Here is a 16,744-nt window from a genome sequence, read left to right on the forward strand (position 1 = left end):
AAATAAATGTTTTTTGCTTCAGATCACAGAACAGAGGAATTTCCCTCAGGTTTTGTTTTCTTTCCTCCTTGGTTTGTTTTTTCTTTCTTTTCTGAGGCCTCCCTCAAAGTCATCCCTTCCCCCTCCCTCCTTCCCATGTAAACAAGCACATGGCACACACAGTCTGACACATCACACACATGGAGACACGCTGATGGCCCCGCCGCAGTGAGCGTTGCCTGGCGCAGGGATGGGGCTGGCAGCACATGCAGCCATGGGAGGCGGACACGCAGGCAGGGGGAAGGATGCTTGCCACCAAAAAGAGCTCTCAGCTGGCCATGTGGAAGCCTGGAGAAGGGTGAGTGCCCACAGGCTCCAGCCGCTCAGGCTGGAGTCAGCAAGCCAAGGGATCTGATGCAGAGGATGGTGTGAAGTCTCGCCCTGTGTGAGCTGTCTGTCTGACACAGCTGCTCTGTGCCGGCTGCTGGAGCAATGAGGCATCGCTGCATGGACATGCAGCCCTGGCCGTCACCCAGGGAAGGTCTCCCATCCTCTCTTCCCAGTTTCTCTGCTCTGGCAGCTGACTTCTGGGGGAGATGCTATGCCTGCAGCAGTCCCTGGGCTGGGCAGATATGGCGTGGATGGCAGCAGCAGCTTGCTGACCTGAAGCACAGTCCCATGCCTGGGACTCTCTGCCTTTGTCCATCTCCTGACGAGCCTTTAAAGAGACAGTTGGTAAAGAGACAGTAGGAAGCTCAGCGAGCCAGGGTGGCTCTTCCCCAGGGGGCTTCCCTTGTGCCCTACACACCCCCTGTCCCAAGAAGGAAGACGGAGCTGGAATGCATAGAAGGCGACTGCGAGGGCAGAGGTGCATCATCCCCCTGGCGCAGGGCATCGCCACTGCTGGGGCCCTGCTTGGCCTGAACACCCGCAGCACAGGACAGCATGCTGCACCCTGCATAGCTCCAGAAGCTCAGCCCCGCAAGGGCAGTGCTCGCCACTGGGGTGGCTTTGTGAAGAGCTGGGGTAGGCCAGGGCTGGACGAGGCCTGTACCCCCACTGCGGCTCCCACCAGCTGTCCCGCAGGCTCTCCCAGCTGCTAAGGGTGCTTCCAGCAAGCAGGTAAGGTGATCGGGGCAGGTGTACCCACGCCTGGCCCAGGTTTCCCATCCCGCTGCCAGCCCCTGCTTGGCCCTGCACAGCCACTGCAGCACTGCCTTCACAGGGGAAACCACCTGCCTCGCACTGGAGCTCTGCCCACCCGCCAGCCGATTTCGCCAAAATCGGGTCCCCCGTCTTGTGGTCCCGGTGGCTTCCCCGGGCGACGAGGTGGGCTGTCCCCCGGGGAGCCCTCTCCCTTGCACAGAGCTCGGGGGCCGCCCCAGAGGACCCGGGGGACTGCGCTGCTCGGCCCCATCGTGCCGCCGAGGCGCCCGCGGCAGAGGCAGACGGGGACCAGGGACCGGCCTCGCCTCCCCCCTCCCACCCCGCGGCTCCGGGCGGGCGGGCCGGAGGGCGGCACCCCCGGGAGGGGCGGCGGGCGGGACGCCCCCTCCGGCCCCGCGGAGCTTCTGCCGCCGCCGCCGGCCCCGCAGGGCTCCGCGGCTCCGCGCCGGGCGCGCACGCTGCGGCGGGGGCGGCGCCGAGGCAGGTGAGCGGCGGCGCGGGGCCGGGCTCCGGCACGCGGGGTGCGGCGGGCGGCGGCAGAAGCTCCGCGGGGCGGGGACCCGGGGCACTGGCGCCCGGGGTGCTGCAAGCACCGGCATCCCTGGGACCCGGGCACCGGCATCCCGGGGCGCGGCGAGGACCGTGAGATCGGCAACCGAGGGAACAGCAGGGACCGGGGTACCGGCATCCCCGGGCACGGCAGGGATCAGTACCCTGGGGCGCGGCGGGCACCCGGGGCATCGGCATCCCGGGGTGAGAGGGCAACCGGAGCAGCGGCATGCGGGGGTGAGCAAGGATGGGGGCAGCGGCACACCGGGATGAGCGGGGAAGCGAGGCACCGACATCCCGGGATGAGCAGGGAGCCGCCGTGCCAGCACCCACATCCCAGGATGCTGCTGGGACCCGGGGCTGGTGTAGGAAAGTCCCTCTCCCGGAAGCCTTCCCCCCACGGGGGCCGCATCTCCTCCTCCGCAGGGAGCAGGGCAGGCTGCAGGGCTCCCCTCCGGAGAGCTGTGCACCCACTGCGTGGGACCTGGGAGCGGAGGCTGGCACAGGGCATCATCTGCAGCAGGCGCTGGGCTGCCCGCTCGCAGTAGAAACCCGAGTAATCACCCACTCCTGCACCCCGAAGCAGGCAGGGAGGGAGTCCGCCCGTCACCTGCATCCCCAGCCCTGGGCATTCCGGTGGCCTCTCAGTGTACAGCAGCAGCTTCTGCTCTGCCTGCAGGGAGCAGCCAGCAGTGGGAATCCCCCTTCCATGCTCCCCCCGCCTGCCTGGCAAACTGCCCCACCGCCAAAGGAAGGGCTTGGTCCTGAGCATCTTCAGGCCGACGGGTACAGGGATGCACAGCGATGGGGATGGGGCTCTTTTGCATGACCAGAAAGCAGGTGTCTCCCCAGTCCTGCCCCAGCACATAGCTGGTGGGGACACCATCCCGCAGGAGCTGGGAGGTCAGGCAGCCCCGCTGTCCCCCTCAGGTACCCAGCGGGGGACCCCCAGCCCTACCCCAGCCCCATCGGCATCCTGCACAGGACTTCAGCAGTTTGCAGCCACCAGCCCTGCACACCTGGGACGTGCAAGGTCACAAGCCCGGGGTGACAGGGTGTTTAGGACTGGGCTGCAGGCAAAGGATAAGGGTTTCCTCCTTCTTTACGCATTTCTAATGGCTCCTTTGAGACAAGCCACTCGACTCCCTGCTGGGAAGCCTCACTGAGCTGTAAGTACAGGGCTTTTTATTTGGACTGTTAATCTAAATCCATTGTACCTGGTTGGAAAAGCCCCTGTGTGCAATACTCCCTGCACTCACTGCATCCTCACTTGAACGTCTATTAGCATCTTCCTTCCCATTCCCTTGAGTCCCTTCTGCCAGTTAGAATAAATATACATAACTTCCATTTGAAAGCCTTTATGAAAAAAATACGTTGTCAAGGGAAACTCTTCTAGCATTTCTTACAGATATGCTTGATCTGTTTTTATATTTTTTACTGTCATAAATGCATATATCAGAGATTTTTTTTTCTTCACAAGATACATATTCATTTGAACGCCCAACACCCAGCTCACACTGGGCTTGGGTAATTCTGATGGTTGTCTCCGTAAAATAGCTTACAATATATTTCAAAATTTACCAGAGGTGAGGCTTTATCTGTTCTATTTTACCAATCATTTATGGAAATTTTGCTTTAACTAAAGGAAAATTTTGCAAATTCACATTATTCCAGGCAGATACATTTGTATTCTCTGTCCATTGTGCTTTAAAATAAAAAAAACCACGCAACCTGATACCCCTGCAAACATGAGAAGGGAGCATGCTTTGATGATCCAACAGGGCAGATCATGCCAGGTCTTAGTTCAAACCTCAGTTTTGTTCTAAAGCTGAGCTTAGCTAGTCATGAAACGAGTAGGCAAAAGAGTTATAAAACTACTAATTGCTGCTTTAGATTCCTAGATGAAAGCTGTACGTGGGCAGAAATAATTTGCTCTATTCACAAGCGAACATCAGAAAGGAGCATCTCCTCGCTCTGCTTCCTGCGCAGGAGGGAGGGAGGGATTTCCCTGGGGTACAAAGTCTTGCAGGGGCCTGACACCCACTTTTTCTTTTGAGCTGGGGGAGAGGTGGGAGCCAGCTCCCTCCTGGCCCTCAGTGTTTGGCATGTCTCACCCAGAGCTCCAGCTGCACAGCACAGCTGTGTGCTGGGGATGGTCCTGCTGAGCTGGAGCATCGCTTTAGGCTTGTCCTGCTGTCCCAGCACAGCTGCTGGTAGCCACCTGGGCTGCCCTGTGCTCCAGCCCAGCACCAAAACCATCTTTCCCTTGATTTTGGTGATGTTTGGCCTGGTGTCCTGGAGCAGCTGCTGTATAGGGTAGGTGCAGAGAGAGGCTGTGGACAGACGGTTGTGGGATAAGCTGGATCCCACAGACCCACCCCCACGGGCCCTGTGTGTGTTTGTAGCCTGAATGCATCAGCATTCTTCTGGAAGGAACCTGGATTAGTCATGCCCACTCCACAGATGGGCTGTGTGATATCTTCCCTGGAAAAGCTAATCTGTCACAGAAATTCCAATTTATCCCTGAAAAGGAATGATTACACCCCTTTTTCTCCCTTGCTTTTGTCTTAAGCATCAAAAAAGTTGATCCTTCTTTTTTTTCTTCACCTTTGAAAGGCAAGACAATGAGTCCATTAAGCTCTGAGGCTTATCACAAGCCGGTTGCCTCCTCCAGACCTGGTGTAATGGGAACTGCTGGCTTTGTGGTGCAAAGCCTGTGTCTTTAAGGAGCCCTGGCTCTGAGATGCAATGGAGTTAGCAGATGCCTTTGCCAGGCTGTTTCGCACAAATATGGCATTTACTGCATCCACAGCCCTGCTTAGCTTAAAACCATACCTCTGGGGTTTATTTCTAACCATTACTCCACTATCTGTTCCTCTCCAGCTCTGCTCTGACCTCCAGATTTAGATGTGAAAATGTCCCCCAGGTTTGTCCCGGTCTGACAAACTTTTATGCTGCATTTCTCTGACACTGGAAAACATGCAGAGCCCTTCCCCTGCTTTGGTGCTTACCCCATAAACCCCATGACATGTCTGGTGAGCAACGCAGGGCTGGGATGCAATGTGGTCTGTAGGGAAACTGGGATTCCCTTGGGTCGGGGGGGGACCCGTGTCGTGTCACTGGTCTGGCCTTGGCCCTCAGTGGCTGCTGTCGGACAGGACTGTCCTGTGCGGGGTCTGGTGGCACCTCAGCATCACCGTGGGGGCTGCTGCAGCCTTTTCCTTCATCTCCCGCTGCCTGTCTGTGGCCTCTGTCCCTGCAGCACCTAGAAGTTTGAAAACTTCAGTAGGCGACACAAGACAGAGAAGGTGAGGGATTTTTTCTAATAAGCAGCTGGCTGATTAAAACCAGGGAGGGAAGCCTTTGAAATGGGAGACAGGCTAGTCTGGAGGTTACAAATGCCTCCATGACCACTGCAGCAAAAGCATCAGCGGCTGCAGAAGTCGTGTTGGTACCAGCATCAACCCTGGAAGTGTGAGCAGAGCTCAGGAGCAAGTCACGCCTAATAGCAGGATTTTTCCAAAGAAGCTGATGCATGGGGAGAAATGTAATTCCTCAACCAAGAGAGCAAATGCAATGTCATTCCTGAGGACACCCAACACTCCCATGCCAGGAGCAGGGGGACCGCGTGGATACGGGGCTGGTCCGCACGTTCCCAGGTGTTTTGATGAATAAGGTAGGTGGAGAAGTCTGATTTCAAAGTGACACAGGAAGATCACAAACCTTTTTATTTGCCTTTTTATTCTAAGCCTCTGGTCAACATGGGTGAATGCATTTGAAGGTGTGGGAATGCTTCTCTTTGTTAGATTCTTTAACTGCTTCTCATTAGAAAATGGAATTTCTACTGGATGGAAAAGCCCAGCTCCCAGATACTTCTAAAATCCTGAAACACAACAGAAATCAAAACTTTGATTTTTATTTCCCTCCCAGCATACAGGTTTTTAATCCAGAGTAATCAATGATTCTGAATCATGCTTTTGCTGTTTCAGCATTATAAAAATAATCGTAATATTTTACATGACAGAACACACAAGAAGAAACAAAGCATGCAGATGAATTGTTTTGACACTTCTTCCACTGAATTTCTCCCTAAAACTGACACCTTCTGTGAAAACACTTTGATTTTGGCAAAACTGCCTTTGCTGCTTGCACAGCAGGGAAGATTGCACAGTCTAAGGGCTTTGTGACCAGGTCTAATTAGCAACATAGGTAGTCAGGCTACAAAGCTCTTTGTCAGAATCACTGCGGCAGTGATTTGATGAGCACAGGGCAGCATGAGATCTGTTTTTTCCACAGGGGAGGCTCTTTGGGGGATAAATCCTCTCTTCAGTGACTAATTTACCTGTTTGAACAAGGAAAGCCCCATGGCTGACACGCCAGAGGTGCAGTAAACTGCCTACCTTAGGCCATTAGCAAAGGGAGAAACTTTAAGAGGTTAAAAAAAAGCAAGGAAAAGTTTGACCTGGAAAAATCATTGGCTTCCCCCACCTCTTCCCCCTTCCATACCACCAAAGAACAACTGCCCAAAGCTGTTTCTTTCCCCTCCCCTCTCCCTGGTCCTCTCTTTTCAAAATGCAAACATCCCTCCTCACTCCCCAGGGTGCTTCTGGCCCTCTCCCCGCTGGGAGCACCGGGGGCGGGGGGAGCCCTGTGTCCCCTCCAGCCCTGCTGTGTCTTGCCTCCAGGTGGAACCAGCTCCCGTTCTGCTGATCATGGTCAACAAGACCTTAAATTACTGGGGTCCCCATTTTGAGGAGGACGTTATCAACATCAACGTGGGGGGGCTGAGAAGGCGGCTCAGCTCCAGTGCCCTCTCCAAGTTCCCTGACACCCGCCTGGGACGCCTGCTCTCCTGTGACTCAGAGGAGTCCATCCTGCAGCTCTGCGATGACTACGATGTGAGTGCCAGGGAGTTCTACTTTGACCGAAATCCCGGCTTCTTCCTCTATGTGCTCCACTTCTACCAGACAGGGAAGCTGCATGTCATGGAGGAGCTGTGCGTCTTCTCCTTCTGCCAGGAGATTGAGTACTGGGGCATCAATGAGTTCTTCCTGGACTCCTGCTGCAGCTACCGCTACCATGAGCGCAAGCTGGAGAGCCGGCACCACAACTGGGATGAGGAGAGTGAGGTCAGCAGCGTGGACACATCCCCCGATGAGATCTCTGACATCAACCACGACCTGCTGCGCTACAGCACACTGCGCTGTGGCAACGTGCGCAAACGCCTCTGGCTCACCATGGAGAACCCCGGCTATTCCATCCCCAGCAAACTCTTCAGCTTCGTGTCCATCAGCGTGGTGCTGGTTTCCATAGCCACCATGTGCATCCACAGCATGCCTGAGTACCAGGAGGTGGATGAGAATGGCAATGTGCTTGATGAACCTGTCCTGCACAAGCTGGAGTATTTCTGTATCTCCTGGTTCACCTTTGAAGTGTCTTCCCGCCTTCTGCTCTCCCCCAACCCCAGGAAATTCTTCAAGCACCCACTGAACCTGATTGATATTGTCTCAGTGCTGCCCTTCTACTTCACCCTCTTGGTGGATGTGACCATGGGCAGTGACTCAGAGCTGGGCAACCTGGGCAAGGTTGTGCAGGTGTTTCGGCTCATGAGGATATTCCGGGTGCTGAAGCTGGCTCGGCACTCCACTGGACTGAGGTCACTGGGGGCCACCTTGAAGGTAAACTGGTTCTCTATCTGCTTATCTACTCCTATAGTGTATGGGTGAGAAGGAGACCTCTGGTATGGCTGGGGGATGTGGACATTCCTGTTCCCAGTGAGCTACCAGCTCTGGTAGTGTCTGTCAAGCATGCTTGGGGTGGTGGGCTGGGTTGTTCGTTTGTGTGTCCGCTAAAGCAACCAAGTGTGAGGAGCACTGCATGAGTCCTGTTTGTACAAACACTCAAAGCAAACAGCAATTCACCCCATTGCTGGTAGACTTTGCTTCATGCAGAACTGGTGCTTCCAGGGACTCAGCCACCCCTCCCACCATGGTGTGCAAGCCCCATTGCACAGTGTTGAGACGGACTCGGCCATGCATGGGTGGATGGTGATGACCCACTTCTGGATCAGTGCCTAGCCAGGCTGTGAGTGACCTGCTGAGCAGGGACCGGGTCAGCCAGCAGCTGCTGGGTATACCAGCACCAGCATGTGTGGCTCAGAGCTGCTCCTGTCCCCAGTCTGGGGGAAGGGGGAACCTCCTAAGGGCATGCTGCCAGCTGTCCAGAGGCCAGCATCCAACCATTGGTGTCTGCCCATCTATAGAGACATAGAGATCCTGCTCCAGCTGGGCTGACACTTGGATGCTACATGGTATGATAAGGTTGGGACTGGCACACAGTTAACCATGGGTGGCGCAGAGCAGCAATAGAAAAGCAGGTTAGCTGCAGGGCCTGGGACAACCAGCCCAAGGCAGGGTGCATGTCTCCAGCAGGGCCTGGGCTACCAGCGACTGCCCCTCAGTGTGCTGGAGAGGCTCAGGGAAAGCACAACATGCAGGGCTGGGGGAAGCTGGCCGCAGGACCATGCAGTCCTCAGGAAGAAGAGCTAGATGAGGAGATGCTGAGACAGTGAAGGACCAGGGATGAGGAGGGCCTCATCCTCCATGGCATGCCCCAAGGCTGTGTCTCTCCAGACCCCCTCTGCAGCACCCCCAGCTTCCTTAGACAGACCAAGGTCAGCTGTGACAAGAGTCAAAGCATGAAGCTATCATGAAATCCACACCAGCCTGGGGCTGCAGCCCAGACCTCCATCGCTGCAGCTCGGCGGACCAGCCACAGTGCCTTGTGCAGCTCTCAGCTCTCCCCCGCCGGCCCTCTCTCCTCCATCCCCCTCATGCTGAGGGCCATGTGCCTGAATCTGGGGAGGGTGAAACTGTCCCCTCACCTCCTCCACTTAGGCAGAAAATCCAGCCTGATGCAGAGGCCAATTAAACTCAGCCTTTAATTGCCTCTGATTCTTGGCAACCACATCAAGAGAAATCCTAAAGCCGATCCTTGAGCCTGTCAAGACGCAGAGTGACACATGCTCCCGATGCCCACCACACACAGGGCTTGTGCTGGGCACAGGGAGGCGGTCACCAGGGAGAACATCTCCTCTCCTTGTGGGACCATCTCTGGTCCCCACATTTAAACCAGAAGACTGGTTTTCAAGCACTGCTCATGAAATATCCCTGTACTTTTTCCTCCTTCAAACAAAGGCTATGCCAAACAAATGGCTGAGGAAAGCAATCTTCATAACAGCTTGGTATTCAACCAAAGGATATGCTCTCCTCCCACTCAGTGCCTGGCAGGGGCCAGAGCCACAGCTCCTGGTACTGAAGGGCCATCACAGGGATGAAGTGGGCACAGCTGTGGTTGGGGACACCCTGTTTCTCACTGCTGCAGCCATGGCAGGGCCAGCATGGGATGTCCTGGTGTCAGCAGGACTTGACTTGCCAGGGTTGGACCCGTTCCTGTGGATGAGCCATGGAGAAAAGCAACCCTTGAGCATGGCTGGGGATGAGGATGGGCAGTAGGAAAGGTCTTCTGCCAACTTCTGCTGTGAAGCAGGACCAGCCCAGCCCACCACTAATCCTGCAAGTCCCATAGACTATCAGAAAAAAATGGGGGAAAAAAAATTCCTGGCATCCATCCTCAAAGCCTGCTGAAAATGGGGTCCAGGGAGGATTATTTGAAATGAAGATGCCTGAAGTCCTACCTGTAATCATACTTCTGAACACTCACCTTGACAGAGCAATTAGCAAGTGACAGACCCATGTAACACTGTTGCGGAGTTTAAATGAAATTGTACATGTGGGAAGGGCTCCCTGAACCCTTTCTGTGCTCCATTTAAGTGTGAATAACACATTGCAGCAGAGCAGGGACTGATGGGCTTGTCTGCATGTTATTAAGCAGTAGACGAGATCCAGGGAGCCAGCAGCATCCCGGCTCAGGCCTCTGCTGAGCCGCTGATTCAGCGAGTGACATGCTGGAAAGTGCCGCTTCCCAGGGACTCCGGAGCCAGCTGTAAATGGGGATGAGCGAAGACACAAATCTGACGCAGCAGCTTGGCATTGTGATTTACTGGGCACATAAATTACAATGTCTTGTTAATCATAATTTACTTCCTATTGCAAGAGCATAAAGCAGCAGCGGAGGAGTAAAGGCTGTTAACAGCCAGGAAGCAGGAGCGATGGCTCTGGCAAGCCGAGTAATCGTTCCCCTGCCACAAAAGTGCTAGCAGAGGGATTTCTGTCACTTGTGCAACATAAACTCTGAACCATATTCCGATTGCTTGGGGCCTGATCCAGGTTCTATTTAATTTGAGGAGAGGCTTCCCACATGTCTCTGCTCTTCCTCCCTGCTGTGCACAACATCCATTACCATTATTGCAGCTTCCTGGGTGCGGGTTTGGTGCCTGTCTCCCACTGGAAGTCAATAGGTATTAGGCACTGAGTAATTTAGGCATCTGTAGGGATCTACAGGAGTTCCTGTTTGTCCCCTTAGGGGCCTAAATACACAAATAGGTTGGAAGAGCCAGAGCTGCATGTTCCCAGACAGGAGATCCATCACTCTGCTGTTGCTACCATGGGCCATCTCCATGCTCAGTCCCCACGCTGGTATCTCCAGACTGGCTCAAACTGTGCTCTTCCATTTAATTTGTCTTCTGCTGCACTGGAGGAAAGATTTACATTCAGCAGGGGAAGGAGCCCATGCATGGCCCTTGGCTGTCCCAAGGGCAGGCACACCTCCTGCCAAGGCAGAAGCCCAAAGAGACTGCTGCTGGGGTGGCTGTTTCCCTGGAGTTTTTTATTACCCAGCATTGCCTCCCCCAAGGCTGGCTGCTTGCTAAGCCTGCATCCCACCCAAACCATGGCTAAAACTGCATCCCCTCCCAAACTACAGCTAAGCCTGCATCCCCACCCAAACCACAGCTGTGGCTGCCTGTCCCTGGATCAAGAAGCCAACCATGTGTTTTGAGGGTAAATGGCTGCAAATAGGTGGTAGCTAGCGCCTGAGCATCAGCTGGGAGATTCTTGGAGCCTCCCCTGTGCCGCAAGCCCTGACCCTGTAAATTAAAGCAGTAGGAGCTATCGAGCTGCCTGACTTCCCCCTCACCTTCACCCTCCAATGCATCCCAGGACCATAACTGATACTCTTTAAAAATGTATAAAGTTATTCGGCTCTGCTGCTCCCCAGCTGGGACATACAGACGTGCTGTTTAGCTCCAGCCAGGAGCAAGCCTTTCATGGCCAAGTGATACATCCTTGAAACTTGGTGACTCTGAGATGTTTGTCCTTCCCAAGGAGCTCTCTCAGAGCTGCTGTAGGGCATTTGCAGCCACAGGTGATGGCGGCGGTGGAGGAGATTATTTCCCCTCAGTATTACTGGCATTAGCTGAGGAGCTTTTGCCAGCAGTCTAAGCAAAGTGTTTTCGCTCCCTGCCGTGAATCCACCTCCTTTATGTCTCATCTTGCCCGTGGAAGCTCTTTTCCCACATCTTCTGCTGTTTTCTTTGTTCAAATGTTGTTTTTTTAGTCATTATGTAGTCTCCAATAAAGCATTCTCTGGCTGTTAGGAGACTGGGACACCCCAGCAGTGGGGTGCTGCAGGACCACTGGAACTACCACCCAGCCTGGCTGAGCAACAGAGCAGCAGCCGCCGTGCTGCAGCAAGCCCAGCCAGGGACTGCCTTGTGTTGCTTTACCATTGTTGGTGTCCTATAGCCAGCTTAAACACAGGTTGAAGTCATCTAGAACCTCAGGGTTCAAGTGTCCCAAGGAATGGGACCACAGGGGACAGAAACTGGGGCAGGGGGTAGTTTCTGCCTCCCCTGGAGCTGTGTCCTGTGAGTGCAATATCCCTCTCCAGCCTCCTGAACTCTGCTAGCTGGAGCACCTTGATCCCTCCTACCCAGGTGTGTAACAAAGGGTTAAATGGACCACGGGACTGTAGATGGTGTGGGATGTAGGAGGGAGCAGGTGAGTCCCTGGGGCTGTGGTTGTGGGGTTGCCTGGCAGTGGGGAGCCCAGGGCTGAAGATCTAGACCTGAGCCTGCAGCAGAAGTGCACATCCTCCCTGTGAGCACATCGCCAGCGTCTCAGGAAAATACAAATCGCTTCACTTAGAGGCTGCCTATTAGGTGGTTTCTGGGGACCTGCCAAGATAAAAGGAAAATGTGTCTAAATACTGTTAGCTGAGATCAGGTCAGAGTGAGCGCTGGAGGCAGGGGAGTAGCCTCTACCTGGGAACTCTGGCTGGGAAGCACCAGTCTCCTTCTTGCTCCCAGCACTGCCTTCCCCTCGCAGGCTGGTGGAGGGCAGAGGGGCAGCTGTGGGTGCCAGGGCTGATTTCTCAGCTGCCCACTCGCTCCGGGTGTATGGGTCACCCACGCACCCCCTGGTCTGTCTCAGCCTGTCCCTGCAGTGGGACATCCCATGGCAGAGATGGATACTGAGACCCCTGACAGAGGTATGAAGGCAGTCTGCATGCAGGGCCGTATTTGCGCTGCGGATTCCAGTGTCCTGGCCATGGCAGGTGTGATGGCCCCCACTGACCACCGCTCTGCTTTTCCTTTCAGCACAGCTACCGGGAGGTGGGGATCCTGTTGCTCTACCTAGCCGTGGGGGTCTCTGTCTTCTCCGGCGTGGCCTACACTGCTGAGAAGGAGGAAGACGTTGGCTTTGACACCATCCCGGCATGCTGGTGGTGGGGCACAGTCAGCATGACCACTGTGGGCTATGGCGACGTGGTGCCTGTCACTGTGGCGGGCAAGCTGGCTGCCTCAGGCTGCATCCTGGGGGGCATCCTGGTTGTGGCGCTGCCCATCACCATCATCTTCAACAAGTTCTCCCACTTCTATCGCAAGCAGAAGGCGCTGGAGGCAGCCGTGAGGAACAGCGGGAAAAAAGACCCCGAGGACATGGAGAGCACCTCCAGCCGCGATCGAGACTCGGAGGCTCTGAGCGAGACCTCACTGGGCAGAGGCAGCCCCGACCGCTGCAGTCTGACCCCCGGCACCCACCCTGCACCCTGACCCCACCGTGCCGTGGCACCGGGGCTCACATGGGACCTGTTTGCTCACCATGAGCACGGCATGGGTGTTGCACCGGGACACGGTGGAGGAGCCAGGCTCTCCCTGTCTCACACCACGCCTGGCATCACCCCTGCCCTGTGAAGGACAGGAGGGGTTGGAGGAGATGCCCAGTGGGTGCCAGCTGCTTCCAGCCCCCAGGACACAGCAGCCAGGTCCACCTGGACGTGTCTCAGCCTTCACCTAGTGACAGCCCTGCTCCCCCATGGCTGCAAATGGAGGCTGCGATGCTAGACATACCCATGCCAGAGATGGACTGAGAAAAAAAGAAATACAGGTGACCCCTGATCAGGCACTGCCCCAGCTGCATGAAGGGTGATTTTCCTCTGCCCTGAGGTTTTGTGTTGTCCAGGATGAGGTTAGATAGCTTGAGGGTGAGGCAGCCCCCAATCAGGCTGGCTGCCCTTGCAGATCCTGTGCCAGGTTGGCATCAACTCCAGCCCAGCCTTGTCCTAACCCCAGCTGGAAACAGCCTCAAAAGGCTCAGCTGCCCCACCAGCCATGGGGGAAAGAGGGTTGGAAATAAGTCTGTATGGGAAGAGATATCGTGTCCAGCTCAGGGTGAGCCCCACTGTCCCCAGCCCCTGCAGTGGGACTGGCTGGACCTCACCTTCCTTCCATTGCAGGTGGGGTTTAACCACTCTCCTGTGCTGCCCCTGCCAGGATCCCCAGGGATCTGGGGGCTGTGCTGGGAGCATGGCAGAGCTGGGAGCACTGTCTGTGCAGGGAGGGCACCAGCCATGGATGATCAGGCAAAAGGGCTGCTGTCCTCTGAGGTAGGAGCAGCCGGAGGGGATCAAGCTGGGGGAACCAAGGGGCCACCCCTGGTGGGGCTCTCCCCCGCAAGCCCTTTGCTCCATGGGGCTCCCATGCCACAGAGCATTTGTTTTGGAGGAGCGGCTGGTCTCTGTGGCTGCTGGCACCCAGCCTGCGGGGCAGAGAGGAGACAGAGTCCCTGCAAAGGGCTATCAGGGAGCAGACATGGGGGGACACTCCTGGGCACACAGAAGCTGCCTCTGCCGTTGACGTGTGTTTGTGATTTCCACTGTGGGAAGAGCTGCCAGGGAGCCCAGATGCTGCAGCAGGCTGTGATGAGGTGGAAGAGATGACAAAAGCCAGCAGGGTTTGGTACATGCCCTGGTCCCCCTCGCCACAACCCCCAGCCCAGCCTCACTCTGCTGCCTCGTCCTTCCCTGTCTTGGGGCCAGGCAGGGGCAGGAGCGTAAGGAGGGGGGGGGTCACACTGCCCCGGCCATCACCTCTGTCCCTGCAGGGAGCTGAGCTCCCCGGGTGCCAGTGCACTCACCTTCCCTCTGCAGGGAGGGAGCACCCCCCCATGTCCACAGGAGTAGCCGGGGCAGAGGGGACTTTGCACTGCTCCTCGTCACCGCAGCCTCTGAGCACCTCACAGCCAGGCAGGGAGGTCTGCCCGGAGAGCCGGGCACTCTTCCCGCCCAGATCCCCTGCCCAGCTGAGCACGTTTGGGGCTGCTTCTAGCACAGCATTAATTCCCTTCAGAGTTTTTCCTTGGCCCCCAGTTCTCTGGAAATTGTGCAGCTCCTTCATGCACAAAGGAATACACCCAGCAATGCCTGTTCCAAGCAGGAGAAATGTGCACCCTGCAGCCACCTAATCAGCTCAAAAATATGTTGATGGCTGCAGGATGGCCCCAGGCACCTGGATCATAGTGTTTGCCACTAGTTGTCCTGGCTGGCTTTTGGCACAGCTGCAGTTGCCAGAGCTGGCTCTGTCTGCAGCGATCTGCTGATCATGGGAGGAAAAGACAAACCAGCACCTGCGCGGGTCCAGCCTTTCTGAACCCCTGTGAGACTCGGGGAGGGGTCCCCAGGGAACAGCGGTATGGGATGGGAGAGTGCTCATGCTCCTGGTGTCATTGAGTCTTCCAGTATCAACAGTTTGTGGTCTGCTCTGTGCTCATTCTTACTGCGAGCTGGGACCAGTGAACTAATATCGTCTGCTCTGACCAGCTCCTGCTGCACTGTTACTTGACTGAAGGAAGGATTTTCCTCTTCTCTCCATGAATATTCCAGTAGCAAAATATATTAAAATGTGAAGACTAAATTACATGTATTAATTAAAAAGCATTATGCAAATAATTAAAAGAGCATGTAAATTAATTTTCTATCTATGCATGGGATGCATACTGTATATTTTATTAAAAACCTAAGTGACCTGCTTTGGAGGCTGGTTTTCTGTTTTGCTGCAGCTTGGCGTGCCTGTGCTCGTGCAGTGCATCAGCTGAGCTGGTCAGTGGGTCAGCACCAGTAGCCCCCAGGGAGCAGGAGCAGCCAGGCTGCTCGCAGAGCGTCTGCAGGTCCCCGTGAGCCAGCTCCAGGCACCGTCTCTGAGCACAGCAGAGCTCCCACCCTAACAGCCCCTGTGTCATCCCTGCCCCAATGGTGGGTCCTCATGCCTGGACCACTGGTGTCACCTTAGCTGGAGCATTCTGGATAACCCATCTCCCAGGAGGCCCAATGAACTGCATGTCCTCAGGGTGCAAGGGAATGGGTCAGAGCCAGTGGGCTCTGGGAAGAGCCACATAGGGAGCAAGGCATCACGGCTGGGAGGGAGGGAAGCACCGAGCAGCTTTCAGAGGGAGAGGAAAGGATCACAATTAAAATAAAAAATGCAGGATGATTCCCAAAGCAAAGAGCTTGCCCCATCCAAGCAGGGTTCGTTCCTCCATCGCATTCGTTACACACCCATGAAATCTGGGAAGCAGGTGGGGAGGAGCAGAAATTTGCAGAAATGCACACACTGCAATCAGCAACACCAAGGGACACGAGAGCTGAGCCACCGGCATGAGCAAACCCAGCGCTGGGAGCCGAGGAGCAGCAGCCAGACATTATTTCCCCTAATAGCCACTCTTGTTTTAAGAAACTAGTTTTAACCCCAGGCTTGTGGGCCATGTTTTAGACTAAAAGTAGAAAAGGCTCCATTTTAAAAGAAAATATAGTTTAGGTGTCAAGTGTTAATTGCTTAACTTGGTTAAACAACATTTTAGGCACACTTTTGCTAGTAGAAGGCTGGAGGACTTGTGTGCATATTCCCTGCCAGCTTCCCAGCCGTTTTGCTTGCAGCTGTGGCTGTTAGCAAGGGCAGGGGATCATGCCTGGGATGAGGGTATGTATCCCCATACAGCACACTGCAGCTCCAGAGACCCAAGAGGAGCTGGTCCATCACACTGACAGCTGCCTTCATCCTCCCTTCATCCCTGCTTCTTTCATTAGCTCTGAGTATTAAAGCCAGGACAAATTCAGGCTAGCTTGTGCAGGCCAGCAGCTGCTCAAATACCACAGCTGAGTTTAAATCCCATCTCCTGGCATGGAGAATGTCCCCTCGGCTTTAGTGGCCCTAATCACATGCAGCCTCCACTGCTTTCCTTGCTGCATAGGCAAAGCTCAGACCAGCTTCCAGCAGACTGCCTGTGATAGGGACTGCGGTCATCAGCAGATGAGAGCTATCACTAATTAAGCTACATTATCACAGGCTGCCTCTGGTCAACACTGCTTGTAGACTTAGAAAAGTTCAGTAGCCCCTTGGGAGGTTTAGAAGAGTCCTAAGGATAGCACCATGCAGCACCAGGCTGACTAAGGAAATACCTTGCACTTGCAGAGGGTTTTAAGCCCCCAAGCAGCAGCTGAGCACACAAGGAGCAGCATTGCTAGCCAAGCTGAGCAAAACCAGCACCAATTTTCTCTCGAGAGAGGAAACATCCCACCAGTGTGTCTGGCTACTTCAAGGGGGTGGCTGTTCTTTAGGAGCTGGCTCACCGGTGTTTCAGGGGGTGTAGTTTGTGCTCTGATGCTGCTTAGGCTTTATCCTCCTTTATCCTCAAGGCAGCATAAAAGGCTGAGCTTGCTCCCCATGCTCTAAGTGGCCTCTGATGCTCTGAAATGAGGGGGGTGTCTCTAGGCTGCTTGTCTGCAGGGGCCTGGCTGGGGAGGGGAAGACTTA

The 16,744-nt window shown here is 55.2% G+C and overlaps 1 protein-coding gene across 1 annotated transcript; it reads left to right on the forward strand.

Moving 5' to 3' along the window:
• The first annotated feature begins 2,438 nt into the window (after positions 1-2,438).
• Positions 2,439-12,709, forward strand: KCNS1 (potassium voltage-gated channel modifier subfamily S member 1). The gene is made up of 3 exons (XM_009485190.2): positions 2,439-2,476; positions 6,380-7,373; positions 12,254-12,709. The coding sequence occupies exons 2-3, from the start codon at positions 6,408-6,410 to the stop codon at positions 12,707-12,709; spliced, it is 1,422 nt and encodes a 473-aa protein (XP_009483465.1). The 5' UTR covers positions 2,439-2,476; positions 6,380-6,407.
• The last annotated feature ends 4,035 nt before the right edge of the window (positions 12,710-16,744 follow it).

The sequence above is a fragment of the Pelecanus crispus genome, chromosome 14 (assembly GCF_030463565.1).
Source record: "Pelecanus crispus isolate bPelCri1 chromosome 14, bPelCri1.pri, whole genome shotgun sequence".
NCBI lineage: Eukaryota > Metazoa > Chordata > Aves > Pelecaniformes > Pelecanidae > Pelecanus > Pelecanus crispus.